Here is a 19,159-nt window from a genome sequence, read left to right on the forward strand (position 1 = left end):
GTTAGAAACTCAGATATATAAACTAGGTGGCAAATACCTCCTTAAACCAAGGTGACAGTCGCCAAAACGGAACGTCTACTTGACATTTTGGGGTAAGGCAGCTCTAAAGAGTCTTATTTTTTCAAATGATAGACTGACTGTGAGTGATTCAAAGACATCTGGCTAGTTCAGATGACTACCTTGAGTTGGGTTAAGGACTCTGAGAACTTAAAGATAAAAATCACTTGATCCACGGACAGTTCGCATATATATGGGCCTGTTCCGACCTCTCTTTCTTAAAGGTGACACGAACCATTCACAATGTTAAGGATATTCTTCACAACTGTGAGCAGGGGAGTGGGGTGGGGTAAGTGAAGACAAGCTACAACAAGTAACTATAACGTTGATCACTGCTCCTGGCTCAGGCTGCACAGAAAAAGCATTTGGGTTCCTGAAATTCATTCTGATTGTGCAGATAAAAATATATCTGATAGAATTCTGCAGGGATGTTGTATTACTCTGTGAAAACTGTCAAGATTCAATGATCTTCAGTCACGCACCTGCAGATGGTAGAGATGTCAGGCGCCATCCTGGTACCCAGGCATCTTTACTTGGCTGGTTGATAGCCCGATGCAAAATGTGCCTGAGTAATTTTGAAGACTGGTGATAGTAATGAGGTGGCAGAAGAGGAGCAGCCACTCCAGCAAAGGCAGTGAGGGGACAGTCTCATTGAGGGAAGGGAGGCTATTGGGGAGAGCCAGTGTGGTGTAGTGGTTAAGAGCAGTGGACTCGTTATCTGGTGAACCGGGTTCGCTTCCCCGCTCCTCCACATGCAGCTGCTGGGTGACCTTGGGCTAGTCACACTTCTGTGAAGTCTCTTAGCCTCACTCACCTCACAGAAAGTTTGTTGTGGGGGTGGAAGGGAAAGGAGATTGTGAGCCGCTTTGAGACTCCTTCGGGTAGTGATAAAGCATGATATCAAATCCAAAATCCAAATCCAAACTCTTGCCCAAGAGCCCTCCTAAACTGAAGTCAACAGTAAACTTCCTTGGGTTTGGTCTTGTTCAAAAAAGCTGTATGGTGAGAGTCAAGTGAGAGACAAAAATGTGTGCGTACCTGGCCCAGGTAAGCTTCTTTTCAAACTCTGATTGTCCATCGCCAGCCAAAGCTCACACTAGGCAAATTTTCCACCCCGTTCCTTGCTTTCTTTGGCATGATATAAATTAAAGCATTAGTAGCACTTGAAGAATTGCTGCCTTCCAAAGTAGTGAGAGGCACCAAAGTCTGGTCCTACAGTTAAGACATATGGATCAGTAGTTACATTGCTGCTACAGACTCCAACAAAGTGCCAATTTTAGAAGGGTAAGAGGGCTGGAATTTTTCAAATTTGTATCCTAACACTTTCTGTCACAAGAGTATAGTTGAAGATATCACTTTAAATAAAGCTTAGGATCACTGAAAACTAGAATATATCCCAAGAGGATTTCTGGAGAATCAAATATGCTGATTCAATGAGCCTGGGACCCTAAGATTAACCAGTGATTGCGCTGCTGCGCACACACACACAGAGAGAGAGTGGCTGTAGTTTACACATACTTTAACATGACATGCACTAGCAGGATCAAGCTACAGCGAGCCTTGGGCTTGAAGACTCCCCACCTCCACTTCTTACATGCCTGGTTAAGTGCAGCTTGCCATGTTGGCCACACCCAGAACCAGGGTTAGCAACAGTTAGCTTAAACAAGCCAGCTTCAGAAACCATGATTTGAAGCTAGCTTGTTTTAAACTAACCAGAGTTAACACTAACCAGAGTTTGTCCTGCCAGGCAACATGACAAGCCATGAGTAATCAAACACACAGGTGAAAGAGGAGAAAAAGAGAGGTGGGGAGCATGCAAGCTTGTAGTTTTCTGTGGCTCATTTCCCCTTGGGCACGCTACACTAAACCATGGTTTGGCATGACATTGTCAGGGCAAATAACATGTATACAAGTGAAATCACCAGACCTGAAACCACTTTCTTGAACTAAATTTTCCGACTCTTCTTCTGGTTTAGACGCTGTATGACAAGTTGCCATTTGGGCATAGACAAAAAGTCATAGAATTTTCATGTGCACTTGGTCAGCAGACAAAATCTGTTTCCAGACAATCTGTAAAAATATCCAATTTGCAACCCATAATTTGCCATCTACATTTATAAACTAGCTGCTGCTTTGCATCAAGCCATTTCATTACAACAGCAAAGGCTATACAGAAAATTCATTCCATACAGAAAATATCCCACCAGTAATCATGTTGCACTTGATTTTCCCCCATTCCCAGCCGCTGAAACTCCTGACTTAGAACCTCTCTCTTGTCTCCACAATTCAGAGCAATTTGCTGATGGGGAAGAAGATTTAGATCGTTCTCTACTTTGCCCTGGTCTCTTGAATCGACCATGGCAGCTTTCCCTCTCCAATAGCCAAGAGGCTGTACAGCACCTCTTTTCTATCACAGCTGCCCATTTCTATGGCAACGGAAAAGCAGCAGTGTTAAAACAGATTCTTGTCTTCCACAGTCACCAGGGTCAGACTAAACAAGGGCAAAACAAGGGGCCCAAAGGCCCTCGGTGCAAGCAGAAAAGATCTAATGACAAGTCAAAATGAATAGTGGCAGATAATGAATTCTGGCAGAGATAACTCTGAAGACTAGATGGGAAGGATCTCAATTGTCAACTGACAAGATAAGCCATTCAACAACGATAAGGTAACAAAGAAATACTGCCTAGCTTTACTTTTTTCCTCCTCCATTCCCAATCCCTTTTCCTTTTGTGTCAGTTACCGGTATTTCAGGCTGTAAATCTGAAACGTTCTTACTGCAATTCTTATGCCGTGCTAGCAGTGTTTTTTTTTCTTTTTTCTTTTTTGCTGAAGAGCAAGGAACAAATTCACGTGCAACATCAGCTCTCGAACATGATCCCTTTTTTCACAATGTGCTATACAAATTAAAGAGATAGGAATTCAGAAAACCCAACTCTACATAAATTAAAATAAAGCAGCTTTATGCCAGTTTCCCAACAATGCAACTAACCAGCAGCAAAGGTGTTGGAAATTAAATAATAATATTTTTTTATAATTCCAAGTCTACAACGTGACTTATCATATTTATTCTGTTGATCCTCACTTATCTAGATGCAGAAGAGTACTATCTTTCCCACTGTCCTGAGGTAGAGATATTTCCCAAGTCCATGATTCCATAGGAATGTGAACATGGGACTCTGCCCAACACAGTGCATGATATGATATCAAACTTGTTATAAAGCACCAAAAGTGTACCATCAAACCGACCCCTTCTCCCAATATCCTTCCTGATTCCTGCCCATCATAGTATTCTAAACACTGAAGCCTGTAGCAAAAAACATTGCTGGGGAATTACCAGCAGAGGTTTTGCACTAAGAACCTAGATACATACTTAAAATTTTAATTAATAATATTGAAAAAATAATAATATTGAAAAATAAGTGCCTTTTTAATGCTAAAAAGCAGAAGCAGGTTTACCTCTTCCTGAGAAATTGAACCTGCACTTTTTCTTCCTTATAGCTTCACAACCAAGAGGGTTCATGATTTACTTTTTAATGAAAAGTTAAAAATTCAAGGAAGGGAACAGGCCCCTACAATCTTGCCCACATCTACATCCCTGGTCATACTATACAACACACATGCATAGCTCCAAAATATGGTTCGAATAAGAAATGAGTCACAACCTTGTGCCTTCTCACAATCTCAGAAACCAGAAGAAAAAAATCCACTTCAAATCATGTTTTTCGAAACCATTTTGAGGTTGAGGCACTAAACGTGATTCGCCGATCTGTATGTCATAGCAAACTACAATTAGCACTAAATTGCAAACTACAATCTGCAAGCAGGAGAGAAGGAAAGAGGTGTTTCTCCTCTGAACTGAGCCAGATATTCTTTTTCAACACATGGAGAGGAAAAGTTACTTCACTTTATATCACAGACGCCCAAGCTTCTCTTTTTGATTAGCACATAACATAAGGAGCCAATTTCTCATTGCTCTTTGCCACACCCAACCCTTGTTCATGATTACCTGACTACACTCTGTGCATTAGTGTGGTTCGTTCCACGTATACATACAAATACACACTCGATTTCCATACAATTGCAGAACTATAACAAACAAAAAATGCAAAACACATCCTTCTTGCCTCTTTGAATACTGCAATTGTGCCTACGCATAAATCAACCTGTAGTAAAACCTGTCTTACTTTGTAACTCACAACTGGCTTGAATACCAAAAAATTAGTAACACTTGGGAAGAGGCCATTATCTTCTGTTGCAACAAAATAGTGTGCTCCTTCAGTCCTTACTATGCTGGTGCACGTGCTGCTGTAGCCAAGGAACAAGAGGGAGGAAGGGAGGAAAACACGAAAAATCCAACCTATAACTGAAGCAAGGGCTGGCATGTGATGGACATAAGAGATGAACAAACTGAAATCATGACAACCTGGTGTCAGGAATGTGAAATATGGGTTATGCTTGCTCATCGACCTACAAGGCAGAAAGGTTTTATGGCAAGGCTTGTCCTACAGGGGAGCAAGAGATACTAGTAAAGGGCCCTAAACAAACTGAAACAATGAAGGGAAAAGAAATGGACCCAGATGGAGCATGCAAACTGGAAGGCATGAAGGACAGGGGAAGACCGACTAGTCCCCAAAGCTTCAGGATACAATATGAAATGATGACATCTTACTATTTCATACGGAACGCCAAACTGTCCTAAGCCCATGTCTGCTTTTATTCTTGCACTGACAAATTTGCAGTGCACAGTATTCAGCCCAAGATCTGTCAGGTTTTCTCTTCTGAAGACGTTCTTATAATAGTACCATGAAAAGTAAGCTTGTTTCCTATGAACAGTCTTCAGTCCAAACCTGCCTTCCCCACCCTGGTGCCTCCAGATGTTTTTGGACATGTTCTGGCCATCATGACTGTGCTAACTGGGGATGGTGGAAGCTGCACATATTAATTTTTATAGCATTTGTATCCAACCTTTCCGCAAAGGCATTCAAAGTCATATGTATGGCCATTTTTCTCTCCCATCATCTTACCCTAACAACAACCCTGTGAGGTAGGTTAGGCTGAGAGACTGTGTCTGGTCTAAAGTCACCCAGAAGGATTCGTGGCTGAGTGCTGAACCCAGTTTTCCTAGGCCCTAGTCCAACATCCTGAGGGCAAAGGCTGCTTCACACTATAGTTTGATCATCATCAGAAGAGCACAATTATGGTTCACCAACCATGAGGTAGGGGAATGACTTTTTTTTTCTTATAGGCACCCACTTTATGAGGAAAGGTTACAACATCTGGAGCTTCTTTATAGAAAAAAGGAGAGTACGGGGATATGATAGAAATGTCCAAAATTATGCACAATGTGAAGAAAAGGGTTGTTTTTTCCCTACAACCTAAGGCCAATTAGAAAAACCCAGTACTACAACCCAAGGCCGTTCAATGAAGCTGAATGTTATAAGATGAATGCTCTAAGATTCATGACAGACAAGGAAATCCTTCACACAATATACCAGGCTTCCTCAAACTCGGCCCTCCGGATGTTTTTGGCCTACAACTCCCATGATCCCTAGCTACCAGGACCAGTGGTCAGGTATGATGGGAAATGCAGTCTCAAAACATTTGGAGGGCCAAGTTTGAGGAAGCCTGCTATATACTATGGAACTCCCTTTTACAAAGTATAGCGATGTCCACCAATGGGGTGGCATTAAAAGAGGATTAGATAAATTCATAGAGAATAAGGCGATTGATGGCAACCAGCTATGATAACTATGTTCTGCCTCCACTGTCTGAGGCTGTATGTCTCTAAATACCAGTTGCTGGGAATCCCAAGTGAAAACAGTACTGTTGTGTTCACGTCCTGCTAGCAGGTTGGCCACTATGAGAACAGGATACAGTGGTACCTTGGTTTACGAACTTAATCCGTTCCGGAAGTCCATTCTTAAACCAAAGCATTCTTAAACCAAGGCGTGTGTTTTTTCTCATAGCAGTGGAGGACTCAATTTACAAATGGAACACACTGAATAAATAGGAAGCGGAACATGTTCTGCTTCCAAGGCAAAGTTCACAAACCAAAACACCTACTTCTGGGTTTGCAGCTTTCTTAATCCAAGTTGTTCATAAACTAAGCTGTTCTTAAACCAAGGTACCACTGTACTGGATTAGTCTGACCTTTTTTGAATGATTGAGCAGGGTTCTTCTTCATATTTATCAAAAGAATATTTAAACCTTTAAAAAGTTGTAATAGGCTTGCAAATACTCATCACAGAAATTAGAGGTGGCACGCCCACTGCCTTGGGTACAGAACACTGTACCCACAAAATATGCTGCATAATCAAATAGGAGGTTTTTTAAATGTACCACACATTTTGTACAGTGGTGCCCCGCAAGACGAATGCCTCGCAAGACGAAAAACTCGCTAGACGAAAGGGTTTTTCGGTTTTGCGTTGCTTCGCTAGACGAATTTCCCTATGGGCTTGCTTCGCAAGACGAAAACGTCTTGCGCTTTTTTTTTAAAGCCGCTTGAAGAGGCGCAGTTGCGACAGACCGTGCTTCGCAAGACAAAAAACATCGCAAGACGAAAAGACTCGCGGAACGAATTCTTTTTGTCTTGCAAGGCACCACTGTATAGAGGTGTATCTGTGTCGCAAATTACCAACTCAGTCTTCCCTGCTTCTGGGAATTTTTGAGACTGAACACTATCCACTTTTACACAGCAATTACGTTGGCCATAGGTGTTTGCTATAATGCAACTTAATAAATATGAACAGCAGACATGCCTCCAAGCACTCAGTGAACACATTTTAGAGAAATGCAGTGAACCAGGGACTTTCCATTCATACTCACACCTTGGTGCAGCAACTCTACTGTAGCACTAGTAAGCCCACGGTGAACATATTTCATAAAAGTGTGGAATGGTTGACATGACGTTATACTCAACTGCTAAAATACCAACAGTATTAGCAAAAACGTAGATGAAACCTAGCAGATGCGGCACAGCGAAAGTTGATCCCTGTCCTAATATAAGAATGAAGCACATAATTAATTCACTCCAGGCAACGTTAAGCACATTTTGGTGCCACTGATTTCAGTAGAAAGTTCTCCTCCAATGAAATCAATGGGTCTTAAAGGCCTTAACTTTGACCAGATTGTAACCTTTGTCAGCAAAACCTACATTCGTCCATAAAACAGAATCATATTGCATCATGTACCTGGGAGCACATACTCTCAAACTATCAGGATTCAAATGTTAAGGCATATGAAGTCTATGGTCTGTCCGACAACCTTGCATTCAGCCCCTGATTCAGCTTTGACAGTTTCTTTTAGTTTTGTTTATTGTCAGATACCCTAAACACAGAAATTTTCAGCTCTGCTCAGAAGATATTACAAAAAGTTTTCGGGTGTTTCCAAACTACTACTGCTCTTTTTCTACTTTTCAGAAAGTACTACCAATTATTTTGTAAATGTATCCTTTGTACGGGTAGAGCTTTCTTCACCACAGCACAAGAGTAATTTTCCATTTCTCTCTTACTAAAAACACATCTGTACAGTCTGCCTCAAGTCATTTTTTTAAACTGTGGGGTACATAAAGGGTGTTTTTTTAATGAGAAGATAAATTTTCACACCCATTGTTTACTCACTATGAGATTAGAAGTATCAGCGTGACCAAATACAAGTAAAGGTATTCACTGGACCGCCCACAGATTGAACTTGAGAACTGTAGTTCCACATCTCTCCCCTCCCCCTCCCTGGATATACAAGCCAAGTAAATTGATTTGTGTGCCTCAGTTTCCCCAGTGACATGCACTCTTTTTTAGTACAGGTAATATGCAACATTTACGAACTTTGCCATCACCTAGCATTTTCAGCTTTTCTGAAAGGGAAAATCAGTATACACATATATCACACGTTGTATTGCTTCTGTGTAAATATTACAATGCATTGCATTTATGCAGACTCACGAAATAAATACTCGGCATTCAACTACAGCACACAGCACCCATTAACTGCAAATCGTTAAAGCTTTCCAATGTCTGGAGCCCCACAAGTCCCTCTCTCAGCACAAGGAAAAGGAAGATTCCACTCTGCTGTTTCTCCCAAGGCCAAACTGAAACAGATGAAATTCTGCCCCCCAAGGAGGTCAAATGGGAATTTTGCCACAGGTTTTAATAGAGCCAGGACTTCCCCCACAGCCAACAAAATAGCTCAAGGCTTCTGGTTCCCAGTTTCCTATTTTAAAGTCTCTGGGCTATACACAAAGTACATTTCTAACAACGCTGCTTTTGGGGAAATAACCGTGATTTAAACGCTTATCGATCACGGTTTGGAAAGTAGCAGTTTATGCACATCAATAAGCTTATCACTCTTCCCTATAGCACCTGTAACCAAAACGTTGTTTCCCCCAATGATTACCAAAAAAAATACAATACGACCTTGAGATAGTTAAAACGCCCGCTTAATTATTATTATTATTATTCAGCAACAGAATTTTGCCAATGCAGAGGCTTAAAAGGGGCGGCTGTCTAAATGGTAGGCAAAAGCAACCACACATAACACACCCTAAGAACATGATGGCACATACAAAAGGGTGGATGTGCAGATGCATAATCACCCCAACACACACACACACCCTCTCCAGATTCCTCCTTTTTTTGCGCACAATATACAGCACTGCACAGAGAGGAAAAAAGAAGTACAAGATAGGCAGTAGATGCAGAAACGCATGTAAAAATCTAATGACCGGGGGCGGGAATCTGCTACTTTCGGGTGGGCAATGTGGGGTGGGGTTGCAAAGGGGGAGGAATGCAAGCTCGGAAACACAGAAAAAGGGGGGTGGGATAAGATGGGGGGTGGGGAGGGAGGAACTATATCCTATTCTCATTCCCTCTAAAGGCAGGAGGGCGACTGCTCTTTGCTGCTCCTGCAGCCGCCGCCGCCGCCGCCGGGGATCCTCACCTGGTCTATGGGCAGCCGAACGGCGTTGCTGAGCGGCTGCAGCAGCGTGGAGCCGGTGGTGCTGGTGGTCATGGCGAAGGAAGCTCGCTCTCCCCCCCGACCCACCCCCCGCCCCGCAACTCCGGGGCCGGCCCGGGAAGGATGGGGAAGCGGGGCGAGAGAGGAAAGCGGGAAGAAGGACCAGCCGCCGCCGCCCCCGCTTCTCCCCTCAGAACATCAGTCAACAGCGGCAGCGGGGAGGCGAAGGAAAAAAAAAAGCCCCAGCCCTCAGCGGCGTCGTGACAACAGGGGAGGCGGGACGGGGGTGAGGAGAAAACTCCGAAGTGACAGCGCCGCCGCCCAATCGCGGGGCACCCGAGGAGGCGGGCCCGCAAGTGGCACCGGCGGCGTTCAATCCGAACGCGACCCTGCTCTTGAGTGACGGCGCCGCGGAGGGAAAGGCGCCAATTGCTGCCCAGCCGAGGCAGGGCAAAGGAGGAGGCTTCTTTTTTGCGGGTTGGGGGTGAGGGGAGAGAGGGAGGTCGAGGCTAGCTGGCTGGCTCGGCCGGGGAAGATGGTGCCTTTGCAAGCGGCCGCTTCTGGGGAAAAGGGAGGAGGAAGGGAGAGAGGGAGGAGGTTGTTGTGGGTTCATGCACTTGTTTCAGTGGGGTATTGGGGCGCGGGGGCAAGCTGGAGAGGCGCGCGTGTCGGAGCGGGGCGCCCCCTCGTATAATGGGGTGGGGGACACAATAGGGACAGGTTTCTTTGGAGGGAAGTGGAGAGGCGCAGATAGGAAGGGGCGGAGCGCTTCTCAGGTAGGCGACTTTGCTTGGGTTCCGTCAACCTTTATGGGGGATGCATCCCAGGCAGGGAAGCCCGCCCGCCCCCGCGCCGCGGCCCTTGCAATCATTTAGCAGGGTCATCTCCCCCTTGCAAGCATTTTTCAGGGTCATGTGTGTGTGTATGTGTCCCAAAAGCCACCTGCAAAGATGAATACACTCTTTTAAAGAAGCCATGCACTTCGAAAGCAGCAGCAGCAGCGCCGCGGCACCTTCGCTGCTGGGAGCTGCTGGGACCCGCTGAAAACGTCACAAAGCTTTTGTGAGGGAACTTGGCAAGTTGTGTGCAGGGTTGGGTGTTCAGCAAAACAAGGGGATAAACGGGGTGTGGGCGGATAGTGTGTTCCTGGACCTGACGGAGAGGAGAACCCCAGATTGCAGTTAGTAACCATTCTGAGCGATGGAAAAGAGAGGTTTTCCTGTGTATGTGGGAGGAGTACTTTCCTTAGACCCAAGTCCTCAGGCATAGGAAAATACTGCTGTTGGTTTATATAGGTACTTGCATCCTTCTTTTTAGCCTACAGAGGCATTCAAAGCAGCTTGTAAAAGATTCTCCTCGGGTTACATACGCTTCAGGTTACATATGCTTCAGGTTACAAACTCCGCTAACCCAGAAAAAGTGCTTCAGGTTAAGAACTTTGCTTCAGGATAAGAACAGAAATCGTGCTCCAGCGGCACGGCAGCAGCAGGAGGCCCCATTAGCTAAAGTGCTTCATGTTAAGAACAGTTTCAGGTTAAGAACGGACCTCTGGAACGAATTAAGTACTTAACCCGAGGTACCACTGTAATCACACTCAAATCTGGTGCAGGAGCAGAGATTGCATGGCATCCACAAGGAACCAGGAATATCTAAGCAGGATTTCTGACATTCATGCAACTCCCTTTGAGGTTTCCTGAGGCAAGGGACTGGGGTTAAGTGGTGGGATCTCGCTCAGTCCAGATGGCCTTCAATCCCTGGTTGGCAGTAGCCAGGCAACACCAAAGGTCCTCTGAACTAAAGGGGTGGGCCTGGGCAACTGGATCCCTCTCACTCTGAACAGAATCATAGAATTGTAGAGTTGAGAGGGAGTTGAGAGTCCAACCCCCTGTAATACAGAAATGTGTTACCCAACATGGGGCTCAAACCCATGATCCTGAAATTACAGAGTCATTCTCTGTAATGGTTGCTTTGTAGGGCCTTCCCCACGGTTGACCGATATGGCTACTTTCAAATTTTGTCCATTGGTTTTTCTAAAACTGTTCAAATATTCATCTAGTACATTTTGAAGCAAGTTCTCTTTTGAGGATTTGAGCCGTTTCATTAGTTATTCCTGCAGTTACAGGATTCCCTGTTGGTTAAATCCCTCAGAAGCAGATACAGTTTGCAAGTAGCTGTGTTGTCTCATTAGACAAAGCCCAAAAGCAACTGTAGTATGATATCTTGTCGGGAGTGGAGACCACTTGACACTCGCTCCCCCCCGAATTGGGTATTTAATTTTTATATTAGTAAAAACTCTCTAATATTGGGGGGGGGTTTAACCGGATATCTTAGAGCATGAGATGAGAACATTAGGCCCAGTGACCAAATATGCCCCACTCTGTTAGGACTCTCCCCATACCACAACCCCTCCCCAGCTCTGTTATTGAGTGTTTTTACTGGCTCAGGTGTGTCCTTCACCTGTTGTAAAGCTTTAGTTACTTTAAATACAGGGTAGAGAAAGGTGTTGTGTGTTTGTAGAGACTAGCCTACTGTACAAAGGCAAATCTGCCCAGATTTGCCCCTAGCCCCAGAAAGGAATGCAGCTGAAAAAAGCTCATCACCCCATCCTGTGTTGTTCTTACATGCATGTAAGCCCACTAGCATCTAAGAGCCCTCAAAAGAAAGAAAGAAATTTCCCTTTGTCGCTCAAAATGCACTATGTGAGCTTTTAAATTGTGCCTCCACATCTCAAAATCCATCAGTTACCAATATTTTCACAGGAAAGATGCAAAAAGCAGGAGGGGAGGACATTGCTCAGAATAACTTGAAGCATGTCTTTAGTCCTGTACAAGAACCAATGTCATAGATTCTGACTCAAAATCTGGAAGGAGAGTTAAACAATGGAACAACCTGCCTTAATATTTACCCAACCCTGTTCTCAAGCTGCGTTCACCATTTTCTCACTTCAAAGAGTTCTAAATGCATCTGGAACCTTGCAATGACTTTTCCTTTTGTGAACGTTTTCAAGGAAAACTAAGATAAGCAATTACTGTATTCAGTTACTGTAAGCCCCCAAAAGTCCTAGATGATGTGTTCCTAGGCCATGGTGCCAAGCGGTTCTGGCCTTGGTGTGATGCTGCCTCCCCAGTGACTCGTAGGTCACTATCCTGTCCTGGCTCTGCGAGTGCCATGGGTAGCCCCCATCTCAAGGTCTTGTGCGGAATGGTGCACACAGTCACACATTCGACCATTTCCTTGGAGTTCCTTATCAAAGACACACACACACACACACAGTGTTGAGGACTAAGTGTCAGAGAATTCTGATGGAAATGGGACCGGAAATTACCAGTCTTTGCTTATTTGTCCTGTAGTCAGAAAGTAAATCAATCTAGTGATTCACTCTTGTTGCTTGCAGTCCACAAACAGTATGTTTAACTGATTACGCATGCCCCCTACATTTGCATTGCATTTCAGTGAATGAGATGGATTAATGCAATGACAATGTAATTTATATAATTAATTGCATACAAATTGCTAGTGAGGAAAAGTGGGTGGGGCCACAGGTGAGTACTCCTGGTACAGTAGGCTGCATTCCAACCATGCAAAAGTCATACTCCCATCCTTCATCTAGACAAGTAAGGGGCATTATCACATTCCAGCCAGGCAAAAGCATTTGAAGAGAGGGTTTTATCCTGTGGAGAACCCCAAGGGTCAGATAGATAGGCCTGGAAGGCCACTTTTGGCCCCCAGGCTGAGGTTCCTCACCTCTACTTTAGAATCTCTCTCTGAGTCTTCAAGAAGGCATTTCCAGAAATATGTTCCAAGTCATGTGTTGAATTACCTCACCTCACTTGGCAGGAAGCCCATGTACAAGCGTTAGGATAATAGATCTAGCTATGTATCAGTATACGTTTTCCATAGTTCAAGTGCTGATTTCTGAATATCAATACTCAGAATGCTGAATCAGCCCACAATTATTTCACAGCAGAGCCTCTGCTACAGCTAGGGAAATAATGGTTGTGCTTTTCAGTAATCTCCATTGTCTTTGATATTCAAAGCACTTTGCAATACCATAGTACCTCAGGTTACAGATGCTTCAGGTTACAGACACTTCAGGTTACAGACTCCACTAACCCAGAAATAGTACCTCAGGTTAAGAACTTTGCTTCAGGATGAGAACAGAAATTGTGAGGCGGCGGCACGGTGGTAGCTAAAGTGGTACCTCAGGTTAAGAACAGTTTCAGGTTAAGAACGGACCTCCAGAACGAATTAAGTTCTTAACCCAAAGTACCACTGTATGTTAATTAGATAGAGAGTTTGGATGTGATACAATGGGTTTTTGAGTCACCATATGCAAAGCCTTGCTCAACAATTTGGCCTTCCTATGTTTGATTGTGTATTCAGAGTTTGGGCTATCCCAGAGGTACCATTCACTTGCTTAAATACACACATCTAAGTGAATTTTAAAACCCACTTTCCACACCTTGGTCATTTGCAGATGCCATTTTTTAAGGATTTAGTTTTATTTCTTTAAATCCAAATCCTAAGAGAAAGAATTCTACCTCGAGGGCATAATTAAAAACGAACAGGATGCACAAGCTTAGCTTTTGCTTTTATGAAACTGGAGGCAAATAAGCCTTACCTAATTAACAAAAGGAAGAGAAAATAAAAACTGCCATTGTCCTTGGGGAAGTTGCGGAAATTATATTGCGCAGGAAGTTAAGATGATGACTCTATCTGTACTCTGTACTTTTGCCCTTTTCTGTAGAAACAGAAGAGCTATTTCTCCACATATAGCAAACATCGGGTCTCACCCGACAGGGCCATTTAGCTCTTTCATTCAGGAAGGTGAAACACGCAGCTTCAGGCAGTGTAATTTAGGTAGATAGCTAAAGCCAGGAATTGATATCTGAGAGACTTTAAAGTCTTCACCCTACCAGGGGATGGGGAGTAAGACCAAAGGGGAATTTGATGCTGCACTTCAGGCAATGAAATATTGGACTGGCACTGTTTGACCATGACCCTTGCCTCTGCCCCTTGCTTTTTTCTTTTTCTTTTGCCTGATCCAAAGCATAGCCTCTGGTCTGTCTTCAACTACATTATTTACTTGTGGGCTTCCACCTGCCTATGCCAGCACTGCACCTCAGCAGTGGTTTGTCTCTGAGCTTGATATAAGCTTGACACAAGTTCTGCTCCCTGGTCTTCAGGCAAAATCTCTTATTTATTTAATCTTTATATCCCACTTTATAGCTCCAAGACACTGTCAAAATGAAATCACACGAAAATCAGCACAAGAACAGAAATTGGATGAGGTCTATATGGAACCAGGATTTTTCAGGCGGCACTTCTTGAAGTTACTGTCACCCAGTTTGGTGTGACTGGGCCAATTTGGATACCTGTGAAGATACCATCACTCATCTGGAGATTGTGGAGACAGGTTTGTCCGTAACTGGAACTTGTTGGACACCATTTTGAATCAAGATGGCAGACTGAACCATTTCAAACTGCGCCAATTTGAACACCTCTGAAGATTTGTCCTGTCTCAAGTGCAGTTACTTTTCATTCAACAAATTGTTTTTCTTTGTTTAAAAACATAGGAGGACAAAATTCCCATAGCACCACAGACTACCTAGATGAGGGGGAGTCCATATGGTGAAAATGTTGGTGCATGTGGAGGGTTGGTGTCCTTCATTCTGAGACTCTTGCAGGATACATGCCATTTAAAGCACCAAGAGAGCTATGTTCTCCAAAGCAAAAATATTTGAGAAAATATAGTACTTAAAAGTCGATTGGCTGCGACTTGGAGTGTTCTTGGCCTCTCCCTGAGATATTTATGGGCACAGCAAGTGGTAGGATTAAGCCAGGCATAGTCAACCTCAGCCCTCCATATGTTTTGGGGACTACAATTCCCATCATCCCTGACCACTGGTCCTGTTAGCTAGGGATCATGGGAGTTGTAGTCCCAAAACATCTGGAGGTCTGAGGTTGCCTATGCCTGGATTAAGCTTAAAGAACTAGCAGGAAGATACAACAGGCTTGTTCATACGACCATGATATGTGAAGGAATGGATAATGCTGCTGCTTGATCCGGAATGGACCATGGATACAGTGCAGAATTACCACAGTCCTTGCTCAGGAGCCTAAAGGAGCTTCCAGACTCTTTCTGTTTTGGGGTGGGATCCAATCACGCAGCAGCAAATTCAGATTGCAAAATTAAAGCTCATTTGGCACTCTTGCACCACAAACCTGCTTACCCCCCAAATCAAGACTTTTTGCAACAAGAAAAGTGATGAGGAAATGCACTGGAAAGAATGGGATAAACCTTGCTTGAAGCAATGCAGTCTAACCTCCCTACAAACTTTGTGAAAACAATTCAGGAAGAATCTTCAATAAACAGAACATCTGGAAGTGGCCTAAGCTGCTCTTACAGATGGACAAGGTCAATCCAGGAAGAGAGGCCAAGCACTGGCATGGGTTGCCATATGTTCTCTTTTTCCAGGGCACGTCCTCTTTTTCATAGGTAGAGTCATCATAGCGATCCATAGTTAAAAGTAGAAGTTGCCCATTGTGTCCTCTTTTTTGCTCTTCAAAATATGGCAACCCAACACAAAAACAATCTCTAGGAAATGCTTTCTTTTCTCTCTCAACTATGAAGCAGCCAGAGGCATAGATTTTAAAGCTCACAGTCAAATTGTTGGGATTATTAGGATTATTATTTGATGACAGCATTTCGAATGAGGCTGAGTGGGAAGTAAGTCATACTTTCATGACAAGAAGTCATTGAACGCAGCCAAATGTGATGCCACTCAAGCAATTACTGTTTGCAGAGACAGACAGCATGCTTAATATAGTGCCTTTTCTGTTCCTTCTTTTGCAAACAGCCCATAGCACCAAATGTTGTTGTGCTAAATAATACGAGGGATTCTAATAAGGGTGGCAGCCATGAAAGGCATGTCACTGCAAGCTCCAGGCCTTCCCCACTGCTATCTGGCTCCCGGGCCAGTTTCTGGCCTCTTTCATGCCCTGATAAGGGGAAGAGAGAAGCCCTCTCGAGGGAGATGTCCACCGCAGACTTTGGTCACCCACAGCTGACCTCACCACAACCAGCCACTACCAAGAAGTCTTCCCCAAATAGGAATCCTACTGCAGACAGAGGAAGTGAAATGGAATCTATGACGGTGATAAATTATGTCACTTCAGCCATAGGTGGCTTATTTAAATACCACACAGGCCAAGTCTCTTCCCACAGGGGCAGGGTGTTCTCTGCAGTTATTCATAGAAACCATCTGGTGGTTTTGAGGTGTGGTGGAAGGCAGTGCTGTGGCCCTATGACAATATCCATGAGTGTATATGTGACATAGATCCCAGGGCTGCACTGGCTTCTGAGCAGTCTTCCTGCTAGACCTTTGGTCTCATCCGGGAGAGCGATTTTTCTGTTCACATTATGTTATAATGAGCATTCTTGATAGTAGATTCATTTGTGACTGAATGAGTTTTGGGCTTCCAGTTGAAATGGGTGATAGCAGCTTTTAAATATAGATATATACATAGAGATAGATAGATACAGTGGTACCTTGGGTTACATACGCTTCAGGTTACATACGTTTCAGGTTACAGACTCTGCCAACCCAGAAATATTGCTTCAGGTTAAGAACTTTGCTTCAGGATGAGAACAGAAATTGTGCTCTGGCGGTGTGGCAGCAGCAGGAGGCCCCACTAGCTAAAGTGGTGCTTCAGGTTAAGAACAGTTTCAGGTTAAGTACGGACCTCCGGAACGAATTAAGTACTCAACCCGAAGTACCAATGTAGATAGATAGATAGATGATAGATAGATAGATAGATAGATAGATAGATAGATAGATAGATAGATATATTCCATAGCCCCTGGAGCTCTACAGCTTCCCTGGCATATTGAGATTGCAAAATGATAAACCAAATATTAAACATAAATTGAAAGGAGATCATAGATTGGTCATATGTTTGTTCATTCTATCACATTTGCTACACATATTTCCTGGCAGCTGCATGCATCTTAACAGTGCCAAATTAAAGAATAATTCATTTGCAAATATCACCACAATTGTGATAATTTTTAATTCTACTCACCTTCTCTACCTGTGGTTTACTACTTCCTTCCGTAATCATTACACTTATAAGGAAGGTTATCTCATCATACTAACTATCTTAAATTTCTGCATTTCAGGGGATTTCCTTCCTCTCCTGACAACTGAAAGTAAAACCATTGGTCTTCTAACAAGAGCTAGATGATTCCTTATCCCGTGGCTCAACATAACATTGTTGGCTGCTTCCAATCATTCTGTGCGTTGAGGAGTTCCAGTGGCACTGTTCTCAAATGTTTTTGTTTGCTTTGAATGAGGAACAGAGGAAGGTGCCACATGCTGTCAGACCACTGATCCATCTAGCCCATGATGATGAGGATGATTATAAATATTTATACCCCACCCATCAGGCTGAGTATTGTCAACACTGCCTGACAGCAGGTTTTCAGGCTGGAATGTTTTCTGGTTCCACCTAGGCATGCCAGGATTGAACTTTGAGCCTTTTTCATGCAAGGCATGCACCTTTGAAATATTTGCTTTATATACAAATGTGCAAGCAGAGCATAACTGGAAGCACAGAGGCACTCTCGTGAGGCAGCAGATCTCCTCTTCAACAAGACATCCAGACAGAGATGTCCCACATCTAACACAGTATCTTCAGCCTGGCTTTGCTCCAAACTGTAAAAGCTTATTTCTTCACATGATCAATATACATCTTCTCCCTCCTCTAAGCTAAAGCAGGGATGACCTTCCTGAGCTCTCAACCTGGCTATCTTCTTCAAGGCACTGAACAAAGATCTCTAAATATCAAGGAACTATCTTTTAACAGCGAGCTGCTCAGCTGGCCATTCTGGCAATCTGCTTAGCAAAGGAATGGGTTGCTACAGGAGATGCTCTACTATGGGTTTTCACTGCTAGGACTTGCATGGAAAGATAATAAAAATTCAGAATACTCCCCCCTTTTCTCTCCACAAGGAAGAGTGTGAGTTGCTTTTAGAGCCGTGAGCATTGATTTTCCCACCCCTTCAAAGCTTTGTTGAGGTTGTTATTGTTCCCCCAATCAGTCTCATATTGTCTTCATATCACGATGAAGAAGGTGTCGATCTATTGCTTCCAATTCATTATTTTGTCATTTCCATAAAGACTTCTCCGCTGGATGTACAATCCAATTGGGGGTGAGGGAAAGTCTGGTGATTTTGAGAAGAGTTAATAATTCAGACACACAGTTTATTATATATAATATTACTTCTCTGCTTTCCCCGTTCTCTCTTTACTGTTTGAAATAACCTGATCATTTAGGCATTTTTCTAGCTCAGGTACAACCAGCAAATTCGCTTGAATGAAGATCAATATTGTTTATCCTTCTATAGGTGATAGTTAGCTCATTAATGCGAATTGTCTGCATTATCAGCTCTGCTTTGTGAATGACCACTGTCGTTATTTTACATACACTGATAAGCTTTAATGAAATTATCATAGTTCATTTTCATTCACTTGATTTTTTCTGACCCTACTCCATGCATCTGGTGAACTCTAATCCACAAAATCTTATGCCATTAAAAATGGTTAGCCTTTAAGATTCCACAAGACTCTTTGCTTGGGCTATATTAAAATGTAGTGATGTATAGAAGGCTGATCGCCGAAGAATTGATGCTTTTGAATTATGGTGCTGGAGGAGACTCTTGAGAGTCCCATGGACTGCAAGAAGATCAAACCTATCCATTCTTAAGGAAATCAGCCTTGAGTGCTCAGTGGAAGGACAGATCCTGAACCTGAGGCTCCAATACTTTGGCCACCTCATGAGAAGAGAAGACTCCCTGGAAAAGACCCTGCTGTTGGGAAAGAAGGAGGGCACAAGGAGAAGGGGACAACAGAGGGTGAGATGGTTCTTGAAGCTACCAGCATGAGTTTGACCAAACTGCGGGAGGCAGTGGAAGACAGGAGTGCCTGGCGTGCTCTGGTCCATGGGGTCACAAAGAGTCGGACACGACTAAACAACAACAACTGGTGTAGCTACTTAGTGATCATAAAACTGTATCACTTTTTTAAAAATAAATAAAAAGAGCAGTATCTAAAGCAGGGTTTCCCAAACTTGGGTCTCCAGCTGTTTT

The 19,159-nt window shown here is 43.6% G+C and overlaps 2 protein-coding genes and 1 long non-coding RNA gene across 3 annotated transcripts in view; 1 reads left to right on the plus strand and 2 right to left on the minus strand.

The window, feature by feature from the left end:
- Positions 1 to 9,422, minus strand: part of MBOAT2 (membrane bound glycerophospholipid O-acyltransferase 2) — a 74,734-nt gene extending 65,312 nt beyond the window's left edge. Inside the window, exon 1 of the mRNA XM_081189130.1 lies at positions 8,992 to 9,422. Within this exon, the coding sequence (XP_081045256.1) occupies positions 8,992 to 9,063 (72 nt within the window). The 5' untranslated portion in view covers positions 9,064 to 9,422. The remainder of the gene's footprint in view (positions 1 to 8,991) is intronic.
- The window catches only part of ADAM17 (ADAM metallopeptidase domain 17), a 290,647-nt gene that overhangs the window by 74,197 nt on the left and 197,291 nt on the right, over positions 1 to 19,159 (minus strand). The window lies entirely within an intron of this gene.
- LOC308584525 lies at positions 31 to 18,625 on the plus strand. The gene is made up of 3 exons (XR_014006886.1): positions 31 to 92; positions 2,348 to 2,722; positions 17,192 to 18,625. It is a non-coding gene; the product is annotated as an uncharacterized lncRNA (long non-coding RNA).

Source organism: Podarcis bocagei (genome assembly GCF_964188305.1).
Source record: "Podarcis bocagei genome assembly, chromosome: 3".
NCBI classification, from domain to species: domain Eukaryota; kingdom Metazoa; phylum Chordata; class Lepidosauria; order Squamata; family Lacertidae; genus Podarcis; species Podarcis bocagei.